At 42.0% G+C, this 23,470-nt stretch overlaps 2 protein-coding genes across 3 annotated transcripts; one reads left to right on the forward strand and one right to left on the reverse strand.

The window, feature by feature from the left end:
- The first annotated feature begins 1,432 nt into the window (after nt 1-1,432).
- On the forward strand, nt 1,433-10,067 carry dpysl2a (dihydropyrimidinase like 2a). Its single transcript, XM_018668884.2, has 14 exons — nt 1,433-1,844; nt 4,692-4,780; nt 4,947-5,131; nt 5,305-5,469; nt 5,717-5,778; nt 5,918-5,998; nt 6,083-6,151; nt 6,316-6,436; nt 6,518-6,674; nt 6,967-7,108; nt 7,229-7,399; nt 7,510-7,689; nt 7,790-7,979; nt 8,070-10,067. The coding sequence occupies exons 1-14, from the start codon at nt 1,803-1,805 to the stop codon at nt 8,159-8,161; spliced, it is 1,746 nt and encodes a 581-aa protein (XP_018524400.1). The 5' UTR covers nt 1,433-1,802; the 3' UTR covers nt 8,162-10,067.
- Nucleotides 10,068-12,191: 2,124 nt separating this feature from the next.
- Nucleotides 12,192-23,024, reverse strand: adra1aa (adrenoceptor alpha 1Aa). Of its 2 annotated transcripts, XM_018668344.1 has the most exons (3): nt 22,851-23,024; nt 17,895-19,354; nt 12,192-13,486 (listed from the first exon to the last, which is right to left on the reverse strand). In XM_018668344.1, the coding sequence occupies exons 2-3, from the start codon at nt 18,790-18,792 to the stop codon at nt 12,933-12,935; spliced, it is 1,452 nt and encodes a 483-aa protein (XP_018523860.1). In that variant the 5' UTR covers nt 18,793-19,354; nt 22,851-23,024; the 3' UTR covers nt 12,192-12,932. The 2 variants fall into 2 exon arrangements, with proteins under 2 accessions (XP_018523860.1, XP_050931080.1); XM_051075123.1 differs by lacking the exon at nt 22,851-23,024 and having other exon boundaries at nt 17,895-19,391.
- Between the last annotated feature and the right edge of the window lie 446 nt (nt 23,025-23,470).

Consider the following 23,470-nt stretch of genomic DNA (forward strand, 5'->3'; position numbering starts at 1 on the left):
AATAACTAATAAAATGCAAATATCATCATTATAAGCTTCTTCACAGCTGAAACATGATTATAATAATAGGTATAAAAGAGAAGGATGTGTAGGTATTGTTGCTTGGCTAGGTAGGTTTGCAAATTGGATAAATCACACAATCACACACTCTGCCCTCACTTTTACCTCCCTGGCCAATTCAGGTCCTGTACCCTCTTCTGCATTCATGACCCTCCTCTCTGATTTGGGTAAGGTTTAAACTCCTCTTCCAACTTAATGTCCTGTAACTCCCGTGATAAGCTTCCTGTAATATCATTAATGATGACAAAGGAAGATCACAGTCAGTGACAACAAATCACTTAAATGACAAAAATCTAAACCTTTTCCACCATCCGGCTCTCATCAGTGTTACAGTCAAAGGTGATTTCTCTCATAGAAAACTCTGTAGGGTTTATTCTGAAATTCTGTTTTAGCTTTTTAAGTGTTATGTCTATTAATTATTGGGATGCCTATTGACATTACATCACATGATATGTAAAAATAGATGGTGGATCCATTGAAAAAGTCCTTTCTACCATCTGCCTTCTTCAAACATCAGATGCCTGTTGATTGTCATGTATCTGATTGTGATGCCAGGCGCAGTGCTAATCACCTTGAGAGGAATCACCTGTGTGTCTGCAATTTAAAAAGCAGCTATACTGAATGACTGTGACACTGATGAACATTGTGTCTGGTAAATTAAGTGATGGTTGATGTAAAGTATTATGTCAAATTTTATTTCATCCATCTCATATCACTCACCATGGATGGATCACTGAACGGGCTTTATCGGGCACAGGCCCAGGGGCCCAAGGGGTCAGGAGGCCTCTGTGCTACAATCTCTGAATGAAGTCTGTATGTTTATATTTCTCGTTAGCAAGTCAATCAAATGACTACAAAGAGACACAAAATGACTAGAGACAGATGCAAATGCACTACAAAGAGACACAACAAAAAGATATAAATGATAATAAAGAGATGGAAAACAACTGAATAGGACGGTCTTGAGTGTGTTCCATTTCTTCCTGTGACGGGTTGACGGGAAGTATATAACATGTCATATTCCATCCACATTGATCCCAGTAATTAATAGTGTTTTCAACTATACATGCGGTAAGTTTATCTGTGTCAGAAACAGCTGTTAATGCAAAGTATAACTACGAGCCCAGGGCAAACGTGATTGCTCCCTGTAAAAGGTTCTCCAGATATGACACAAATGAACCAGTTTATTAACAGAAATATGTAATTACTAGGTTTCCCAATCACTGATAGAGCTGAGGATTAATTAATGTTTAGTTATCATAATTATTAATAACTGTTATTATTTTATTGCTCAGAAACTCGTTGAGATCCCTGCCCCGTGCTGATCTGACACAATCAATATAACAGGTGATGGTAAACACACATCCCCCCCCCCACGCTGGTGGTAACACATCAGAGAAACATGGAGCTGTAGCTGAGCAGGGCGGGGCAGTGCGCATGCGCGGTATCTTTTCGTGGCCCTTGTCTTCTTGGTGCTTGTCTGGTCTTTAGGGGACCTATTCTAGCAGTAAAACCTAGGGTAGGACTGTTAGGCAACGATATACCTACACATTTCAAATTGTTTATTAGGCTGCATTGTGCAAACTTGACTTGCTGTCGACAGGAATCGCCCAGGGCGTCGACTGACCAACAAGCAGAGCATCCATTCATCCTTTTCATTGGCAGCTGAGGTTTTCCAGTCGAGCTAGCTAGCGTTAGCCAAGAGGCAGGGGACAGCTGTGTCAGACAGAGGGATCCTTAAAATGTCGGGTTACCAAGGAAAGAAGAACATCCCAAGAATTACAGTGAGTATTGTTTCATTACTCAAAAAATATTTTATTTATCCTTCAAGTGGTAGCGTTATTTTAATGTCCTGAAGATTAGACCAGGAGCTAACCTACGCTTAGCTGTCGTATCCATCCATTGACACTGGTGCTGTCACTACCAGCAGCAGCAGCAGCAGCAGCCCTGCCTCAGACCCACAGACTGACAGCCTGGGATGAACAATGAGAACTAGAGAGTGGGTTTGCAGCAAGCTCTTTGACAAGTCAAGACATCTGGAGCTTAGGTAGTGGTTTTCTTTATGATAAGCACTCAGAGCTGGGCTGAAGCAGCTCTTTGCTTCTTTAGCTGTCATTTAGTAGCTGCACCATCAGCTCTCCTCCTCAGCACCCTCAGGATGTAGTTAACATGTTGAGGCACAGGTTCCTTCACTGTCATCCTCTCATCTTTCATTCTCTGACATCTACCTAGTCTGCCCTCTTCAGTGGGTACAATTGTTTTTCAAACTCTTCCAATACTGCAGCTAAGGCATGCTTTGGTTATTTAACCCTAATTCTGTGAAATGCTTTTGTAAATTTGACAATAAAATGCCTGTTTTCTTTTGTGGTGCAGCTTTTCAACCAGAAAGCACGGTATTAAGGGCCTAAAGCAGGGATGCCGTGATAGTTAGAAGAAGTAAAACCTCTTTTGCAAAGTAGGTCATTGGACAGCACCCATCCAAACCTTTTTCTCGAAGCTTTCTTCATGCAGCTGTTACAGCCAGAGTGCTGAAGCATATAGACAGCAACTGCTGTAAGTTTGATCATTCACTAGCACCAAACTGTCTTGTGAAATGTTCTGGTCTGATTTGTCCAGACAGTTGTCTAGGTGGTTGAGAAGTCTCTTGCAGGTCACTGCAGGGTTATAAACATACAGCCCTGACATCCCAGACACAACATGCAGACAGCAGTAACTCTGCAGCATACCCCCGGGCCTTCAGACACACACAGTCAGACACCACTTAACTAGTTTGGGATGAAGCAGACAGTTTCACTCTGCAGAGCTTTTAGGAAAACATAAAGATTAGGCTTTGTCCCTGAATAACAGCAAATGAATTTGCTAAAATCGCATTGTTAACAAATCAGGAATGATGCAATGCTGTGAAAGTTGTAGTCATAGTCTCATGATTATCCTTCTTCATCGTATTCATTTGTACATTCAAATCTAGCACCACCATATCTAGGCACAGTCATTTTAACAATTAGCAAAATGACAAAAACATAAAGATAATCATAAACATTAATTCATTGTTTGATGGGTTAAAACACCCGAACAAATGAGTGCACTTCTCTTTATATCTTATTATTGTTGAGATTATTTGGCTGCTAATAAGACTGTGTCATTCATCAACAATTGATGTTTTATTGACCATTTAAACAAAATAGTAAAAAAAAATGCATTAACTGATTGTGAAAATAAACTCTACCTGCATATATTGGTGAAATATTGATGATGACAGTGCTAGAAAAGAGACATATTCTATTAGTCACGATTACAAGCATGATCTGGTGTTCCTGTTATTTTGTCCACCCTGTATAGTGCTTTGCAGTTCAATGGCACCATGAACTACATCCTCTGAAATCACAAAGTTGAATCAGCACTTTCCTAATAAATGTCAACAAAAACTGACCATTACAACCCTCACCAATGTAGGATTCCAGCTTCTCAAATGAGAGGATTTCCTGCTTGTCTTTCATCATTGTAAACTAAATATTTTTAGATTTTTGTTTTTTTTTCTTTTTTTTTTTTTTTACATTTTCTAGACTAAACAATAAAACAGCTAATTAAACTGATTAATAAATAATGAAAATAATTGTTAGTTGCAGACTGCATTAGCTTTGTCTAGGTGTACTTAGTAAACTAAGTTTAGTTCTGTAAGGCATAGTTCCTTCTTCCATTTGAATATAGCCTACACTGCTTGACACTGAGCCCTTTACTAAGTACATTCAGTTCTTAGTAAGCAATTCATTTTTATAGCTTGAGATAACAGGATTAATCATGAGGGTCCATTTTCACAGCAGAGAAGTGCGCATATATATCCTCTTCATTCTGACATAGTCATTTAAGACTCCAATAGTTTTTGCACAGTGAAAGCCCTTTTGAGCTCAGGTATATGACAACCTCTTGTCACTGAGCACTCAGGCACAGGGAGGACATAAGGTTATATGACCCACTTATAGGAGACTAATGGCCAGTACAGCCACGACTTGTACTGTACATCTAATGCATTCCCACTGTCTGTTTCCATCCACCTGGGGCATCAGAAACTGAGTGTTTCCTACTGTGAGGTTTGCAGTAAACCACTTTTGTCTTCATTAGCTCTCCCTTCTGTCCTCAGAGACCCTGGAAAGCCTGTAGGAGAAGTAGGCCAGCCTAGTGCGCTCTCCTTTCATCTCATACAGGTGGAGCTAATTGTGCCACTCAACAGTTAGTACTTCTCACTTGAGGGTTTTGATCAAGAGTTCCCTCCCTACCTTCGAATGATGTGTCTATTATGTGTGAATAAATAATGTGGGATAACTCTAATCATCGTTTCCACAGGGTGAAGGTTTGTGTGGGCTGATCTGTGGTCTGTATGAGCAATGTAATGACCATTAGCTAGTTCACAACTTCTTCAACTTCTTTCTGCCTGAATTAGAGTCTTGTTGAGTTCTCTAAACAAACTGGGAAATGCGTTGAGCTAAATGAATCGCTAATGATTTACTGTTCCATTATAGCATCAGCTGCTAGCCATTAAACAGGATGATCTCTTGCGCTTTTACTCTGCTCAGCAGGTGGCTCAGTTATTTTGTGCTTTACAGCTGATGTGAAATGGTGTCTCCTTGTTTCAGAGTGACCGTCTCCTCATCAAAGGAGCAAAGATAGTGAACGATGATCAGTCATTCTTGGCAGATATCTACATGGAGGATGGAGTCATCAAGTAAGTTCAATTTGAAGATTAACTGTGCTGAGGTTGGCTCCTGGCCTCCATAAGAACTGTAAAACCACTGACAGAAAAAATATTTAATTACGTCTGCAAGCTAACACACACACACTGTGTAATTTCTTTGTTTTGTTTTGTTTTTACTTTCATTTGTCTCCTTCAGGCAAATCGGAGACAACCTCATTGTTCCCGGGGGAGTTAAGATCATAGAGGCTCATGGGAGAATGGTGATGCCTGGTGGTATTGATGTGCACACCCGCTTCCAGATGCCTGACCGAGGCATGGTGGCGGCAGATGACTTCTACCAGGGCACCCGGGCGGCCCTGGCCGGGGGAACGACCATGATCAGTATGTGTTACATCAGACAGATTTCCAAATGTGTTTCCGACCAGTGTAAATGCACAGTAATCCTGTTGCAGAGACACTGCAACGCTGCAGATGTTCATGCTGTCAAGCGTGTAATTTAATTATGCAACTTGCTTATGCACATTAAATCCAACCTGTTTGTTTGTGTTGTATAGTTGACCATGCAGTGCCGGAGCCTGGTGTCAGCCTGGTTGCTGCTTTCAAACAGTGGAGGGAGTGGGCTGATAGCAAGTCCTGCTGTGACTACTCTCTTCATGTGGACATCACTGAGTGGAACAAAGGCACTCAGGAAGAGATGGAGACCCTGGTGAAGGATCATGGTATGTAGTCAACAGCTCAGTTTTAAATTGCTGACTTACAGCCACTTTTACCGGTACAGTGAACCAATGAACCACCACAACCACTTTTCATTGAGTGAAAAAACAGCAACTAAAGAGTAACTCAATATTTCTGCTTTGTAATTTTTATCCTTTTGATTTTACTTTTCTCCTTCGCTCTGGGTTTTCCCTCTTTTGCTCTCTTTATTCCACCTTTGGCTGTTTTCTCTCATAAGTTTTCTATCTTCAGGTGTCAACTCTTTCCTGGTCTATTTGGCTTATAAGGATGTTTTCCAACTTTCTGACTCTCAGGTATGCTTTGCTTCCGCTTTATATTAGTGGGATCTCTTTGCTGTGTCATCGGTCAGAGCGCATGTTTTCTTGGCTGTTAGATGTCTTTGGTGCCGATGCCTTACCTGTGAGCTGATGAGTGTGTGTTATTCTCCTTTAGATCTATGAGGTGTTCAGTGTCATCAGAGATCTTGGCGCCATTGCGCAGGTGCATGCTGAGAATGGAGACATCATTGCAGAGGTAACAGAACCACTGATAAAGTCTTAGCTATAAGCAGTTTTTTTTTCAGTTTTGGATTATGATGTTTTTGTGTGGATGTTTTAGGAGCAGAGACGTATTCTAGAGCTGGGGATCACTGGCCCTGAAGGTCATGTGCTCAGCCGCCCAGAGGAGGTAAGATGGACGACTGGTTTCTCAATTCCTGTAGCTGTAACTATAAAAAGAGAAACAATTTTGTGATTGTGTACTTTAAAGATTAAAAGACCCAGAATAAAAAGGAGAGAGAGGCTGTCAGAAGCCAGTATGGTGACGATAAATCTGACTTTGTGTGCCTGCAGGTGGAGGCAGAGGCAGTCAATCGCTCCGTCACTATAGCCAATCAGACCAACTGTCCCCTCTACATCACAAAGGTGATGAGCAAGAGTGCTGCTGATGTCATCGCTCTCGCCAGGAAAAGGGGTAAGAGGAGAAATTTAGAAAATTTTTAATTCCCAAAACACTGTGTACTTCACTTCACACTGACATCATCTGCTCCCGTAGGTGCTGTGGTTTATGGAGAGCCCATATCTGCCAGCTTGGGCACAGACGGCACCCATTACTGGAGCAAGAACTGGGCCAAGGCGGCAGCCTATGTTACTTCTCCGCCGCTCAGCCCTGATCCCACCACCCCCGACTACCTCAACTCCCTGTTGTCATGGTAGGCGCTCTGTGCCAGGACCTAAAGATGGCAGGGACACAATTTGACATGTGTTACTGCTTGTGTGAAGCATTTTATTTTTACTCAGCTACGCCCCTTTTTCATGACTACATTCATAATGAAATGACCTTTGCAGAGCAGGGACACTGTAGTGACATTTACTTACATACACTTATGACAAAGACAGAATATTAAGGGTAGAAAATAAATGTCAGAGTTTTGTCATGAGTAGTTGGTCAAAGATGGTGCTTATTGCTCATATTAAGCGTGTCCTGCTTTCTCTCTTATCTAGCGGGGACTTGCAGGTGACTGGGAGTGCTCACTGCACTTTCCAGACTTCTCAGCGCGCAGTAGGCAAAGATAACTTCACCCTAATCCCAGAGGGCACCAACGGCACTGAGGAGAGGATGTCCCTAATCTGGGACAAATGTGTGGTGAGTTTTCTCTCACATGTTCCAAAAATGCCTGTCATGAAGTACTCTAGAATAAATGACCCTGGATACCTTTGTGCACGTTCAGATGCTAGTATGTGATTTTCTTTCCTGTCCCAAAAGGTGACTGGCAAGATGGATGAGAACCAGTTTGTGGCAGTGACCAGCACAAACGCAGCCAAGATCTTCAACCTGTATCCCCGCAAGGGCCGCATCGCCGTGGGGTCTGACGCCGACCTCGTGCTGTGGGACCCAGATATCACTAAGATCATCTCAGCCAAGAGCCACAACCTGGTCAGATGGTTATTTTGTCTCTTACCCACAGTGTGTTTAGTCAAAATTGTATTCCATTGACTCTGAGCAGTGTTTTAGTTATCTCCTAACCAAACCTCTCCTTCTTTCAGGCTGTGGAGTACAATATCTTTGAGGGCACAGAAGTGCGTGGAGGTCCTCTGGTGGTGATCAGCCAGGGCAAGATTGTGTTGGAGGAGGGCAGCCTTCACACCACCGAGGGTTGCGGACGCTACATCAGCCGTAAACCCTTTCCTGACCACGTGTACAAGAGGATAAAGGCTCGCAGCAGGGTGAGTTACACCTCTGAGCTGACACACTCTTCCAGCTGTAAGCTGTATTTGTAGAATACAGGTAGCTGGTGGGCTACAGTGAATTTGCCTGTATGTTTAGCTCACAGAGTTGCGAGGAGTCCCCAGGGGCCAGTATGATGGGCCCGTGTGTGAGGTGACTGTGACTCCCAAGGTGATGTCCGCAGTCTCCTCCGTGAAGACTTCCCCTGCCAAGCAGCAGCAGCAGCAACAGCAGCAGTTTACTCACCAGCCAGTGCGCAACCTTCACCAGTCTGGCTTCAGCCTGTCTGGTGAGTCACAGCACAGATTTCGTCCCTGGCAGTTTTCCTCCGTCACAAGTAGGCATTTAAGTCATATTGTATTTTATTTGTCTTTTTCAGGTGCCCAAATTGACGACAACGTTCCTCGTCGCACCACCCAGCGCATCGTGGCTCCCCCCGGTGGCAAAGCCAACATCACCAGCCTTGGCTAAGCTCCTCCCGCAACCGAGCCGGGGTGCAGGGCAACAGGGGCCACTCTTACCACTGTCACATCACATCTGGTCACCTCTGACTCCCTCCTGCACCCCACCCAAAAAGCACTCCATCCATCCTTATTCACACACTACCACTATGTCACCTCATGCAAAAAAAGAAAGAAAGCACTATTCCATTTTGTTTCGTTTTTCCTGCCATATTCCATTGTCATCAGGGAAGGATCAAGTGAATTGAAGCAGCGTTTTTGCTGTTTTTGAACCCAGTTTGATTATTGATGAAAGTAATTTGTTTACATTTGTTTATATTTTTGTATAATTTTTTGCTGTATATGTGTGAGCTGCTCAGAAAGTTGACTGAAAACTAGGCCCGAGAAGCGGTCAGCTTCACAAGCGGGCGTTTTAGAAACAGCAGTTGTTTACAGGTTATTTTTCTTCTTGCGCTGTTTATTTCCCAGATATCAGTTAGAATGTGCTGGTGGTTGTGTTACAGGACCACCTTTAGTTGAAAGTAAAGCCTCCTCTGTCCATGTGATAACAATGTTGCACTGTAACGTTGCTGTTTTAGGACAAAAATCTCAAAACACTAATTATGAAAGATTAGACTGTAGAATATCTCAGAACACGTTTTTATTTTATCTGAAGTTTGCAGTATGTATTTTTTGTGTAGGTACTATGTGCAGCTGAACAATTCACTTTGGTCTTCCTTTTGTGTTATAGTTGCACTTTCTCAATTTTTAAAAAAAATATATGTTTTATGGTTTTATTAAGTCATTTTGGAAAGCGCTGACTGCACTGAAAGGAAAAGAAAGGGTATTTTAGTGTTAAACCACTCATTCAGTTTCACCCCGAATATGGGGGGGAAGGGAGAAATGGCTGGTACATTAACATTTCGTCTGAGAAACATGAACCTTTTCCCCCTCATTTCATCATTTTGTGTTTTCCTCATGTTTGTTGAAAAAAAAAAAAAAGGTTGTCATGGCAACAAGCTCCCAATAAATCAGACCGGTGTATGTTGTTCGGGATACAGACAGGACACTGCGAAGAAGCTGGATGGGAGGTTTTGCCGACAACCTTTCTGCACCTGGTGCTATATGACCATTGCTGTATATGTGCCGATGATGTCCCACATCCACACAGCAGTCGTGTAAGCTTTGTAATAACAGCAGCCAGGGTAGAGTCACCTTTTACCCAATTTTGACAGAATTTGTTTTGCACCTGTAACAATCCAAATGGTAAAACTGTATGTGAGCTTGCAACTTTTTATTTGTGTTGGATATGTCTGTACGTTTTAGGATATTTGTTGAATTGAACTACTTGCTTGCCTATTCTGTAAGATATTGATAGCACACTGTATCTATGAAGGCTCTTTGAAGAAGTGGAACCATGATCTTTGAGACCTGATGAAAAACGCCTACAGTATGTTTATGAAATCCCTCACAGCGTGCTGATGATGTGTCCACTGTTCTTGGTGTTAGTGTTGTGAATGAATTACCAGATATCCAGTTCTTCTCTTACCCCCTTTTATCTGCCCGACTCCGTCGACGATCAGACTCACTCGAGGTAGTAACTGTATTCACGAAACCACAACAGTTTTCATCAGTGACCCAGCGCTGTACGACCACGCCGTGAAACACTGGATTATTTCTTCCTCATTGCCTTGTAAGTGTAGGTTTTTGTATGCTAAGCTATAATGTGAAGTGATTTACATTTGGGGAAGTTTCTTGGTAATGGTTATTGACTTGTAATGTTGAGCACTGTCGTTGCCCCTCTCCCAGCAAGTGTGATACTCTCTCGGTCATGTATGTTTTGTAGGTTACCAGGGTTTTGGGGGAAATCATTGGTCCCGTCAGCATTTGACCCTATCTGTGTTGACTTCAGTGGATTAAAATAATAAAAAATTAAACTTATTGGTACCGACTCTTTATAAAAATGAATTTTTTATAAAATAATTAAAATTTAAGTAGCTTAACTGAACTCTTTTGTGGAAAAACCTCATCAGACACATTTTTCGGGGATTCTTTAGTAAAATGTTGCTAAATCTTGAATACTTTTATTTAAGACTTTTACTTGTGGTGGAGTATTTTTACTTTGTGTACAGCTACTTTCTCCATCTCTAACTAAAAGATTCTTTTAAGCACATAAGCAATTAATTGGAATTAATTAATTAGTAGTGTAGTCTACCAATTGAGCAGTGTTCCTACAATTAGCACAAATTGTACAATCCCTTCCAGGAACCCTCTTAATAATTTACAGCTGTATGAAAATCCTTTCCAGAGACAATCAATAAACTGTGACATGCAAAACAAAGTGCAACTAGATTGTTGAGTCACACCACATCCAAGCAATAGATGGAGTAAATGCAGAGAGACACTAGGTGGAGATGCAGAGTCGTGATGCACAGCCTCAGCCTCAGAGCAGCATTTGGTTGTTCCATCTCCTCAGACACATCACCCATGGGGGACGCTTCCGCTAAAATGAACTGAGCAAGAGAGCGGCTACACCACAGTGAATGCACACGTCAACAAAAGTTCTGTGATTAGTTGGAATGAAGCTCCCCTGGCTGTTTGACAGCTGTCCAATTAGGAGTTTATATGATGAGCGCACTGATTAAACCGGGGGGGGGCGGGGTCCTATAATGTCGACAACTCCACCCAATGATGAGAGCTTCAGAAATAGAAGGGAACAAAGCATCAGGAAGACTTTAAAAAGCTAAAACCTCTTGGGGGAAATGTGCAAACATGAGTCACCAGCGGTGCTTGCAATGCTTTCAAGCCGCTTGAACACAGACTCTACGATTGTGAGACTACAATCCCTCCCAGAGTTGTATACATTCATGATAAAAATACAACTGTTAAGAATCAGCGATTGTTGGTTCAGTAATTTGCATCTATCAAAACAAATGCACCACAGGAGAATACTGAGAAAATATAGATTGCACACAATGAATACATACAATTCAGGGAGCACTGATGAAACACAGGTGGGGTGTTCTTGCTCTGCTCCAGTCTATATCTGAGTCCTGCGAGGCTGCAGATCTAATTATGGTATTCATTACAGCTATTGCATTTGGGAGATAATATATCTTTATAAAGCATGGCACACAGGTATTTATTGGCTGAGGTTTTGTTCACCATCCCACCCACTCTCAATAGAGGCGGACAATGAATGTGAATTAGGGTGTGAATTAGGTCATCTGTACCATCTGTAGTTTATTGCTGCAGCTGCAAGCTCCTCTCTTAATGGCATCTGTGCAGAGATGGTGTGATTTACAGGTTTGCAGACACGCCAGTCAATGACAACGCGGACGCAGACGAGCACTCTCACTGCATTGCCGGGCTCCCTCCCCTGTGGGAGAGCTGTCGACTTCACTTCTACCACTGAACTTAATGCGCAGAGGAGGATGTTGGCTTAATGATGCCGACTGCCTCTCTTCTCTCCCAGGCAGCAAAGGGAGGGCATCTTGGTACTACAGAGGGTGTAGCCAAGAGAAAATAAATCAATACTGCCGATAGAGGTTGTCCTCTTGCCCTTTGATGCCTCTGCGTAAACAGAGAGACACATTGCAGTCTTGAACTCGCACTAAAAACACTCAGTTTTTCGCCTTTGCACTGACAAACACAGCACCCACACAGAGGGTCTTTGGAGGGCTGAGATGAAAACTGCGGTGGTTTGTATGTGGATGGTGACTAAAAAAGACAGAAACACAAGGAGTACGGCCTGAGAGAAGAATGTTTGAGACTGTGTATGACTTAATTTGACATCTCTAAATCTGGTGGATTTTTTAAGAGGCTTGGGGGCCGGTCAGGATTGAGGTCAACAACCGCAAGGTCAGCTAAAATTCCACAGAAGTATATTAAGACAGCCATCTGGCACCGCTCGGAGGTAGATGAAATTGTGGGAATGCGGACAGACAAACTAGAAGTTTTTTGAGGGGTTATATATTTAGTTAATCAGCCCACCCCCCACCTCCCCACCCCCGACAAGAGTCCAAAATGAAACACCAGCAAGAGTCCAAAAATGTCCCCATGAATCCCTTGTTAGGAATATGTCATACAAATTTATTGTAATGTGACATGGAAGTACGCAAGATCCCTTGGTTTTTACTGTGTACAGAGCAGTACACAAACAACATTTTGACAACAGGAACAGCATTAGGCAAACTTTGGAGACGACAGGAGCACCACTGGCCGGCATTTGTGAAACATCTTGTTAAATCATGCAATATATAAACTTTTTCCTATTTACATTTTTATACATTTGAAATACTTCTCTGTTATGTAAAATATGTAAACATCTAGAAATCTTTTGGTCCTCTTGAGGAAATGATTTCACAGCTTTTTCTACAAATCTTGTCCTTTGGTCCACCTCAGAGGAGTGCTTACAGGATCTTTTTCTACACTTTTCCAAAATGTTAGTATACATTTACTTTATTGTTACGATTTAAAAAAGATAGAATTATGTCAGTAATATCCTGAATAATCTCCCAAGCTGTATTTTGCAGTAGTTTGATTTCAGAGAGCTAACAAACTGTCCTCTTAAAGGGGCAACATACAGTATAGTAATATTTCTTTGGAAGATTTTTTTTTTTACCATGTTACATCCATGAAAAATCACAGAATGAAAAAACTGAGATATTTCACATTTAAATATCAAAGCAGACATTCCAACACAGCTCATCCTTTGTGACATTAGCAGAGCAAAAGGTGATATATTCTCATCTGTGACCTTGAAAGGAGAGTCATGACTAATGGATGAAGGATTACAGTGGTTATACAGGCTCTCCTTTTTCCGACAGGGACAGTTGGTGGATTTTTATGGTGGGAAGATTTCCGACAGGAGGGGGCTGGGCGCAGTTTGACTCCTGCGGGGGAGTTCTGACACTGAGGATGCAGCAGCAGGTTTGGTGGAAGCTTTTATTGCAGAGTTTGGCTACTTTAGCCCTGCTCGTCTCCGCCGGTCCAGATCTGCTTTCGGGGCCTCCAGAAAAGACCCTCCACTCCCTGCTGTCCCTGGAGGAAGGGGTCCTGGACAGGGCCATGGAGGAGGAGGGACTGAGCCGACATGGAGCCCCCCTGCTGTCCAGGCCCAGAGTAAGGGGCTGGCCGTGACCTTGCGTTTGACTCTGACCTGCACTCAGATGATGATGGTGTGGTCTGGGAGTGATTCTCAAACAGTGAACTCCAAGTAAACTCTGGAAAGCTTTTTTAAACTCCTGGTTGGAGCACGGGTATATGATGGGGTTGATGCAGCTGTTGAAGTAACCGAGCCAGAAGGTGATCTTGAACACTGTGTCAGAAGGTCTGTATGCGGGAAACATCGAGCCTGTAGGGACATTAGACACACAAGGCTGATTAGCAAGAGCCTACAGTCATGCTAACAGCTCTGTGAGACACAGCAGGGATTTAAGCTAAAGGGTAACATCAGCATGCTATCATGCTAATATTTAGCAGGTAATAATTACTTTATTCACCTTCTTAGTTTAGCCTGTTGTTAACACTAAACACAAGCACAGCTGAGACTGCTGGGTCATAAAACAAAGCACTGGGCAAGTTATAAATTTGACCTGGTGGTAAAAGATAAGATAATCCTTTATTAGTCCCACAATGGGGAAATTTACAGAATAATTAAGTGATCTAGGGACACTTGAATATTCGTAGCAAATTTCACTCATGGTGGAGCTGGGGGAAAAGTCAGGGAATGATCAGAGTTATAAAGATTCATCCCTCCCATGAATGTCTGAATAAATGTCTCTGTCAATCCATCTAGTAGATATCAAGCTATTTCAATGAGTGACCTGACTTTGACCTGCTGGTGGTACTAAATCAACTGGTCATCAAAGACACCATGATTCACTCTGTGGGCCATGAACATTTTATGGATGGTATTTTATGACAGTCCATTCAACAGTTATTTGGGTATGAACCAAAGTGGTAAACTGACAAACTGACCATCCCTTGTCCCATGGCGCTAACGTGGCTAAAATCATTCAGATGTCATTTTTAGAGCACCATTTACTTCTCCTAGTATCTGTTCCTTCAAAGGTTGTGTTTATATGAAATAAACACATGATCTGAAAAACATATCATTGCTCTCATTTACATCTACTTAAGACGATTTATTTTTAATTGGTCTATCCAGTTTTCACTAAAGAAAAGCTCTCTACTTGACATCAAGGTTAAGGATTTTATTAAAATCAGCATCATAAATTGTGCTGCTTTTGATTAGAGGAAGCATTCACAGCAGAGAGTGTGAGTGGGAACCTTAATGAAGAAGCAGAGAAAATGGCTTAACGGGCACATTACATGCAGGCTTGTTTTTCACTAGGTGACTCTTCACATTTCCAGTGGCTACCAGTGAAGCATTAAAATAATTAAATGTCTGAGTTCTCGTGTGGCTGCAATATATCTATCTATCTATCATCTATCTTCAGAGATAGAAGGGGAGAGGCAGTCTTGTGAAATGCTTTATTGGGCGAGCTGTTGCAGACGGTTAAACGTGGGCTTTTGAAAAATGAGACTGTGCGATAGAGATGGATAGAAAGAAGAGGTGGAGAGTTTGAGAGCAAATTATTTTGTGCCTGGCTGTGCAGCTCATACGTTTTACCCCCAGCTGTGCCAAAAAGAACATTTCTATTATTGCAGAGAACCCTTGATGGATTCACTTTTTTGAGTGAAGAAAGAAAGGTATTGCAGCTGTTAGATAAATGTATTGTTATCCAAAATCAATGAGGCATCAGCGCCTATTGTCATGTGGAAACTGCGGAACTCCAGTTTTTGCAGTGTTACCTTCAAATAAACCACAACATATTGTGATTTGGGTTGAGAAAGTTATATGACCCCTAAGCTTATGAACCCCCTTCAAAACCCGCCAGATAACCTGCAAGACTCATTGTGTCTGCAACAAAGGCAGTTCTTCAAGGTTGCTGTGATAGAAGATTTTGACCTAACAGCAACAAAATGGTGCATTAATGGACGAGATAACACAGACAGAAAAGGGGAAAAACATTTATCAGCCACATTAATAGAAAGCATTGTGTCGATACAGCTGCCCCTAACGTGTGAGTTACGACTTTCAGTGCCACTGATATTAAAACATCCCAGAAATAAATTCATTTTAAAAGCAGCATCAGCATCAGGTGGGCGCAGTAGAACAAGCTAGAAACACTACATTTACATATTATGACCTTATAAAGTTGTTGTGGCAAACATTTGCCTGTTGCTCCTTGTAGACACAGAGCAACATTAGCATGAGCAGTTGTGTTTCTGGCAGACTAATAAAAGTAAATCCAGTATTCACTCCCTTTTTTTATGTTTTTTTTTTTTTTTTTTAAGCTCTGATTTGGTTTCCACAAACCCCTGAGGAAAATATCTGGCTCTTTAGCTGCTGAATGTTCCACTACGTTCACCAGCAAGTTGTTAACTTTGCTGTTTAGTGTTTGGCAGTTAGCGTACAGTGGGATTATCAGATGTTTTTTCCACTGAACAGCTGCCTGCTGGAAACAAGGCTTATGAGAGCTGAGAGAGTGAACCAGAACAGTAACCAAAACAGTGACCTGATAGGTGCTTAAAAGCTTAGTAGAGATTATTTATTGTCTGTGGATTCATCACTACAAGTGACCCCTTACACATTATACATAGTCTATTTAACTATGTGTAAGGTGTAAATTTATATAAAAGGTTGATTAGTGCAGACCTAAAGAGAAAAACTCATTGAAAATCTTGTGTACTCCAGACTGTGTCAGTACACTGTGACATCACTGTTTGGTGTGATTACAGGTGCAACAGAGCACATCTGTTGTTATTTACTTATTTAAAAATATTTCTAAGAATTTCTTTAGTGCCTTTATTAGATAGCGATGGAATAAAGATGATAGGAAAAGATATAACAGCTTAAGTTCAAGGTGAGGGTCTTAACATCTTCTGCCACAGGGGCGCCCCATGAAGTTGATTCTTTAAATTAGCGATGGCTGGCTTTTCACTTCCTTAAAGCCCCCTGAGAGGGACTTCTGAAATGTCAAGGAGAGGGGAGGTCAATCCACAAATAAACACAGAGCCTGACAACGCACCTTTTAAAGTTGTTTGCACACGATCAAATTCCCACAATTTATTTTTCTCTACTGACAAAAGAATGCCTTCCCCAATAAACCAAATCAGACAATCACAAATTATCTGGCGCTACACGTCAAAACAGTGATTCACTGCTGAATTTATCATTGTCCACAGACTCATGTGGCAGCGGTATGCAGCCTGACGCCAGTGTTAGTGAGGGAGCATTGGTAAGCTGAGGCTTTTCCTCATTTCCCAGTCAGGAAAGTACTCGGCCAAATGGCAGCAACTATATTTACAAGCATGAGAGCATGGAATAAATAAAAACCCTGAGGGATCTGTGAGGTTTTTGCCATATCTCGTATCTATTTGGTTCGGATTTCCTTCTCACATTCCTTCCATGTTAACGCTAACACATACAGTGTATGCATGGCTGGCTGTGTGATTTCCCTTCAAGCTTGTCTTCATAAAGCTGGGCGTTCTTGAAGGAAACATCAAACAGCATGAGGTCTGACACCAGTGTGATGGCCTCATCTGTTATTCCTGGACTGGCATCATGATCAAGTGAGTCAGAGACACAAGGGAGAGAGGAGGGAGCAGAGAAACGGTGTGACGTGTCATTTGAGGGTCCCTGTCTGAAATATATGTTGGTTGAAATTCTGTGCTTTTGTTTACAGACGGGGGAGCACTGGAGGCCACTGCAGATCTGAAAGATTTATTGATCCTATTTATAGAACATCTACCTGGCCAAGTCAGAGCATTTACTACGCTGCTCAAGAGGCCACAAAGATTAAATTCGCCAGCACTTAAAAACCTGGCAGTGGCATAAATCAATGAATGGATCTGTAAAATGAATTAATGGAGAAGTTAAATTGCTTTCTGACTCGTGTGTGAGTGCAGATGATCAAATATATGAGCAGGCTTTTAATTTGTGAAATAGCATGATTAGAAAGTTAAAATAAAAATAACTGTCCTCTGCATCTTCAGAGGAGTAGTGACGTTTTGGGAAATATTCAGATTTTTTAGGGAGAGTTAGATGAGAGAACGACTCTCATATCTGTCAATATGAGGATGGAACCAGGCTTAACTTAACTTAGCATACAGACTGAAAACAGGGGGCAACTATTAGCTTGGTTCTGTCTAAAAGTAGCAAAATCTGCCTACCAGCTCCTCTAAAACTCATTAAGAACTTTAGGAAGTTGCTGTGCCAAGCCAAGAAATAGTCCAACACATAACCTCCCCGTAAAACTAACCACACCTTGTCATTTTTACCTTTTCATTTTGGTAAAGATTAAACAAACATGCTATAACATATTAATTTCCAAGCTTTAGAGGTGCTGTAGGGATAGCTTTTCACCTTTGGGCACAGCCAGGCTATCTGTTTGCCCCATTTTCAGTCTTGGTGCTAAACTAAGCTAATCTGCTACTGGCTGCAGCTTCACGTTTACCATACAGACATGAGTGGTATCCATCTTCTCATCAAATTTTCAGCAAGGAAGCAAATAAGCACATTTTCCAAAATATTTGACATCGACATGTAAACAAATGACACAAAGTACAGGCTGATTAAAATTATTCTATATCATATGAGTTGATGTCTTTTATTATTGTTTTCCTAGACATATGCTACCGAGATATCGGACAGCTCAATCAAGAATCATATAGATAAACATGACGATACTCACCAATAGGTAGCACCAGGAAAAATGGCAGCCAGCACAAGACAAAGCAGCCAACCACAATGCCCAAGGTCTTGGCGGCTTTCTTCTCACGTGAGAACTTGAGCAGTCGCAGGGCAAAATGCGTGCGGCTGCGAAGGGCCTCGTCCTCTGAGACGGTTGTGTTGCCTCTGTGTATCCTGAGTATCACCCTCTCTGAATCTGACTTCTCTGTCTTGTGGCCCTCCCTCAGGCCCTGGCTCTCTCTGTGAGCTACCACATAAACCCGACAGTACATGACCAGAATGATGGCCAAGGGGAGGTAGAAGGAGCCCACAGCGGAGAAGATGGCGTAGCCAGGCTCCTCTGTGATCTTGCAGATGGACTCATCCTCTGGAGCCGGTTCTTTCCAGCCGAACAAAGGTCCGATAGATATGATGATGGACAGCACCCACAGCAGCATCACTGCCAGCAGAGCCCTGCGTTTTGTCATAATAGCTGGGTAACGCAGAGGGTAACTGACTCCAATGTAGCGGTCCACAGAGATCACACAGAGGCTCATGATGGAGGCAGTGCAGCAGAGCACGTCAACAGCTGCCCAAACATTACAAAAGGCCCGTCCAAACACCCAACGATCCAGAATCTCCAAAATGGCAGAGAAAGGTAGTACAGTGGAGCTCAGCATCAGATCTGCCACTGCCAGATTAACTATAAAATAATGTGTGACTGTCCGCAGGTGTCGATGACAAACTACCGAGAGGATTACCAGTATGTTTCCAACAACTCCAAACACAATGAAGACGCCAAGCACCAAGCCCAGAACCACAGCTTTGACCACGTTGAGCTCTGGGACTAAAACCTGGCTGCAGTTGGAGCAGTTCTGTGTCAGAGGAGCTGGGGTCATATTGTCCAGCACAGGAACCATCAGTTCCAATTCGACGCTGGTGCTCGACACTGTCCTGCGCAGCTAAGGTAGACTCTGACACACACCTATTAAAGTTCACTACAGCAGAAAAAGGACATCAGGGCATTCTCATAAAAGCCATTAGAGTAATGATCACATTAAGTCTGTCTTGTCAAAACATAATTTGAATGATGGTGCCTCTGGCAAATGAGCCATTACATTGGTGATGCATCAAGAAAAATAAAACTACAGGATGCATGCAGAAAACACTGAGAGAAGTATAATATATGCAGACAAACCTACTGTGCTGAAATCAGGTAATCCATCTTGAAAATGTTAAAACTGTTATTATGTAGCCAGTATAAAAATACTGTTGCATTATAGATGCAATAGACAAATGGGTGTATACATCTGGACAAATCTTGGCATGTTTTCTGAACCAAAAGATTGGGCAAAAAAACTTCAAGTCCAGTGAGAAACCGCTTCTCTGGGATTGGCAGTAGGCGAGTAGTAGGCAGCATCCAGGGTCATCCTGTTTCAGCTTGAGCGCAGCAAGTGTGATACAGCAACCGGCATCCAGAGCCTTTGAAAAGAGAGACAGAAGAATCTGCTTAGAGAGAATTGACACATCCATCACATACAATAAAACACACAAAAGCAGTCATCCTCGTTCGGTCTATTGTTTCATTTTTGCCATCTTTTTTTCTTTTCACTTCTACTTCAGCTCTGATCTATCAAGACTGCGGGCGAGAGACAATGTCTGAGACATAGTTGCTGTCAGATCAATGTGACCGCAGCCTCATCTCGCACTTATCAACACAATGTGAGGTCGAGGAATAAAGAAACCGATATCTGGGGTGACCAGTTGCCTGTTTCACTGAATAGTCCGGCAAACAACACACAATTAAAACTCTGGATGGCATTGAGCCAAACCGGAATAGCTGCAGAGTCAACAATGCCATAGCCTCAGTCACAGACCTAATGCGTATTTTATTGCTGTTTTGTGATGCCAATATGATCTTCAACTGACCTACACCAGGATAAGCCTAACCTCAATCTCTTGAAACAAATCAATAACAGATTAGGACCTATATACAGCTAGAGGTCAAAACAATACACTGTTACAATTTGACATTAACTGATGCATGTGTATTCAAGTGTAGTTATATTGAGCCTACTTCAGAATGGATTGAAATGAATACAGTAGTGTGACATTTTGGGCCAATAGTTACACAACAGCTCTGACAAAATCTGCCTACCACAACCTCCTGGAAGTCATGCTGCATGGCTAAGAAATAGCTTGGGCATGTAACTCCCTGTTAATTTTTTGAAAATATGTATTAAACAAGATATAACATGATCATTAGGGAACTTTAAAATGTGCAGCTAAGAAGATTTTCTTACTTCTGGACAGGGCCAGGCAAGATGTTTCTAGTCTTTATGCTAAATTTAGATGATTGTCTGCTAGCACTAGCTCTGTAGCTATTGCACAGACATGAGAGTGTTATTAATCTTCTCATCAATCTCTTACAGGAAATGTGAATATTTCCCAAAATGTTGTATTATTCTCTTAACATTTATCAAGACAGAATATTAGGCTCTTTCCATTGTGGCTCTCTATCCATATATAAGATAAGATAAATGAGAAATTCAGTTTCTCAGTTGGATTTCTGAGTGATGCCACTGTGCACTGCTCCTCCAGCAGTGCTGTTTCTGGCCTGAATGGCTCCCTCTGACTTTGATACATTGAATTAATTTCATTTTGAACATTTTGTCCATTGACTTCAAAACAATGTCTTGATGCCACCCGAACTCCTTCATTTTGACAGATGTGAAATTAATCCTGTCTGTGCAGATTACTGACATTTGTAATATGGATGTTCCTTAACTAAACGTAGATTAGACAGGGCTAGTAATAGTAGTACGGCCGTGTTGGTGATTTTCGGATTTTGCTAAGCTGCTTTATTTGAGACTAAATTAAAAGTTCATCTGAGTTGCCCTCTTTTCTACTGAGCGTGTTTCTTACCTATCTATCTATCTATCTATCTATCTACCCCCATTGCTCAACACTATTAACCAATGGCTGACCTTTTCCTTTACGCCCCACAAACCTGTGCTCCACATTAGATGCACAGCAGCTTCAGGTTTGATGGAGTCTGTCGGTACGACAGAGCCTGCATAACGCAGCACCTGAGAGCTTCTTCAAGTAGAGGAAGCGGGGGCCCGGGGGGTGGGGGTTGCTGATGCCTCTAAGGTAATTACGAAAGTAAGAGTTACATGTTTATCCACAGGAACATTGCGAGAGCTCATTAAACCATCATCATTTAGCAATGTGGAAAAGACTGAGTTACCTCAGCTTAAAATATTAAGTGTCAGTGCTGTATTAAAATGTTTGTTACTGCAATTTTCAACATACTATGTTACAATGAACTAGAGACAATGTGCTTAATGGATTTACTGTTAGACAAGGTCAGTCGTATTGACCTTACCCATTCATTTGTGTGAAGTTTGAGTTTCAGGTCAGTTTTATATTACAGCATTTAACCGGCAGATGTTGATATCATTACCAAGATTTACATTTGATATTTGTGCCTCCTCAGTCACTGTATTACATTAACACAGAGAGTCTGGGACTTGGAATTGAGTTGCTTATTAATCATCATGTTTATCTTTCTGTCATTTCTATCAAAGAAAATTTGTTCAGACCAGAAGAAAGACTTATTTCTTGAGAGCTGACCCAATTACATGTTGATTCCCAATGAGCCTAACAAAACCTAATTTGATTAATTCATTCAGCTTGTACTTTGTAATCACAAGACTTAAACTCGTGATTAAAACTATTAATTTTGAGATGAATGAAAACTGACAAGCGTATTACATCGGGCTTCTGATAAACGACCTGTTGATTTCTCTAAACTGCAGTATGGGTTTGAGTAGTATGGGATTTCAGCTGCGATGGATATAGATCCAGGTGCAAGTAATGCACACTGCTGGTATGGCTCTTTTCCAGCACTGATCTGTTTATCTGTTTAATATTCATACAGAGTAATACACATTTACAGTGGGGGTTGTCCAGTGAAAGAGGAGGCATATTGAAGGGCAGCAGGGAGCAGGAGGTTAAATGCCTTGCTCGAGGGCAAGTTATTCGCCTTCACTTTGTTTTTTAAAACATTGGAGGTCCTTCCTGTTGCATGCGTGTTTCTCCACCACAGAATAGTCTACAAATATACGATTTGTGTTCTTGGCTCTGTTCCAGGCAGACACACAACAGGGTGTTGATGTGGCTGATGTGCAGCTGTTGCTGAGAGTTGGACCAGAATCCACAATAATGTTGAGGACAGCTCCAGAAGCGCAGCCTCTCTATGTCTGCCGTTATTTTAATTGGCCAGAAGAAAACATCCACTCTGGCTCAGATGCAATCTCAACCTCTTCCCTGCTGTGCTGGGGGTAATTCCCAGCTCTATAAGCTGAGGCCACCATGGAGGCCTATAGGTTATACCTGACAGAGAGTGACATCCACCTTAATAAACTGACAGTCAGAGACATGTTGGATGTTCAGCTGTCACAGGAGACTTCATGGTGCATTTCTCTGCTATTGTTTACTATCTTATCCATATCAAAGGATGGTCTCCTATTATGTTGAAGTTTTCATTTAAAAAATAGCATCAAATAAATCATTTATTTATAGAGCAGTGCAAACCAGCGTTATTATTTAAAAAGGCAACTCCAGTAGATTGGAAAGATAATTATGGACGCTCCAACATCGCATAAATCATATGCTTAACTACTTTGCAAATTATAGCATAAAATGAGATTAAAATATAAATTAAATCAACATTTTTTTTTGGCAACTTCTACACAGTTTATCTTTAGATAAGGCCTAAATATGAGAAATCAAATTTAAATCAAAAGTCCGCTCGTCTGGTGAGAAACAATGAAATTTATCCAGCGTCCACAGAACCAGCACGGCGGCAAATGAAGAAATGCGTCAATTAAATTAGAAATAATACAGGAGGCAAGTAACTGTCCACTCAGAACGCTTCAGTTATAGGCTGGAAATAAAATTTTCCGGGACTCACCTAACTTTGAGTTTGATTCTCACATCCCGACTGCTCGCCTGAGTCGCGTTTTAGGACGCGGCTGTGACTGCTGAGTCGCGCGCCGGGAGGAGACGGTGAGTGAGGGAAGCCAAGCGCGCTCATGGTGGCGGAGAGCCCCTCACACAAAAACGCCCCGACCTCCAGGTGCTCCGAGTCTCCTCATATGATGATGATGAGTACCAAATGACTCACTGCTTTCTCTTCGAACCGCTTCCCCTCACCTCCCCCTCCTCCCCCCGTATTCCCCCCACCCCCCAACCCTCCTCATCCTCATCCTCATCCTCACATCACCTCATCCCCCCCACCCTTCAGCATCACTCCCCCGTGCGTCATCGCAACCAGGCACTGTTTGCCCAAAATGACTTTTCATTCAGAAATGTTTCATTAACGAGCGTCACTCACCTTGCCACCTGTCAAACTGCTGGAGAACACAATGACTGGAAATGAGAAACAGGATGCACTTTACTTTTAGTTTTAAAACAGTTACAGGAATTATGGAAGTATGTTTTTCAGTCTTAAGTTTACCGACCTCAGGTAACTAAACGGCAGCCTGTTCTTTTATACTATGATCTATCCAGACTTTTGAATTCTGTTTGATT

The sequence above is a fragment of the Lates calcarifer genome, linkage group LG13 (genome assembly GCF_001640805.2).
Source record: "Lates calcarifer isolate ASB-BC8 linkage group LG13, TLL_Latcal_v3, whole genome shotgun sequence".
Classification (NCBI taxonomy): domain Eukaryota; kingdom Metazoa; phylum Chordata; class Actinopteri; family Centropomidae; genus Lates; species Lates calcarifer.

Bases quoted from the DNA above. Each gene is read 5' to 3' on its own strand.
- dpysl2a (XM_018668884.2), top strand. From the start codon at position 1,803: ATGTCGGGTTACCAAGGAAAGAAGAACATCCCAAGAATTACA. The intron at 5,779-5,917 runs GTATGCTTTGCT...ATTCTCCTTTAG, and splicing joins TCCAACTTTCTGACTCTCAG to ATCTATGAGGTGTTCAGTGT. The intron at 7,109-7,228 runs GTGAGTTTTCTC...CTGTCCCAAAAG, and splicing joins TAATCTGGGACAAATGTGTG to GTGACTGGCAAGATGGATGA.
- adra1aa (XM_018668344.1), bottom strand. From the start codon at position 18,792: ATGGTTCCTGTGCTGGACAATATGACCCCAGCTCCTCTGACACAGAAC. The intron at 13,487-17,894 runs GTGAGTATCGTC...ATGTCCCTACAG, and splicing joins TTTCCTGGTGCTACCTATTG to GCTCGATGTTTCCCGCATAC.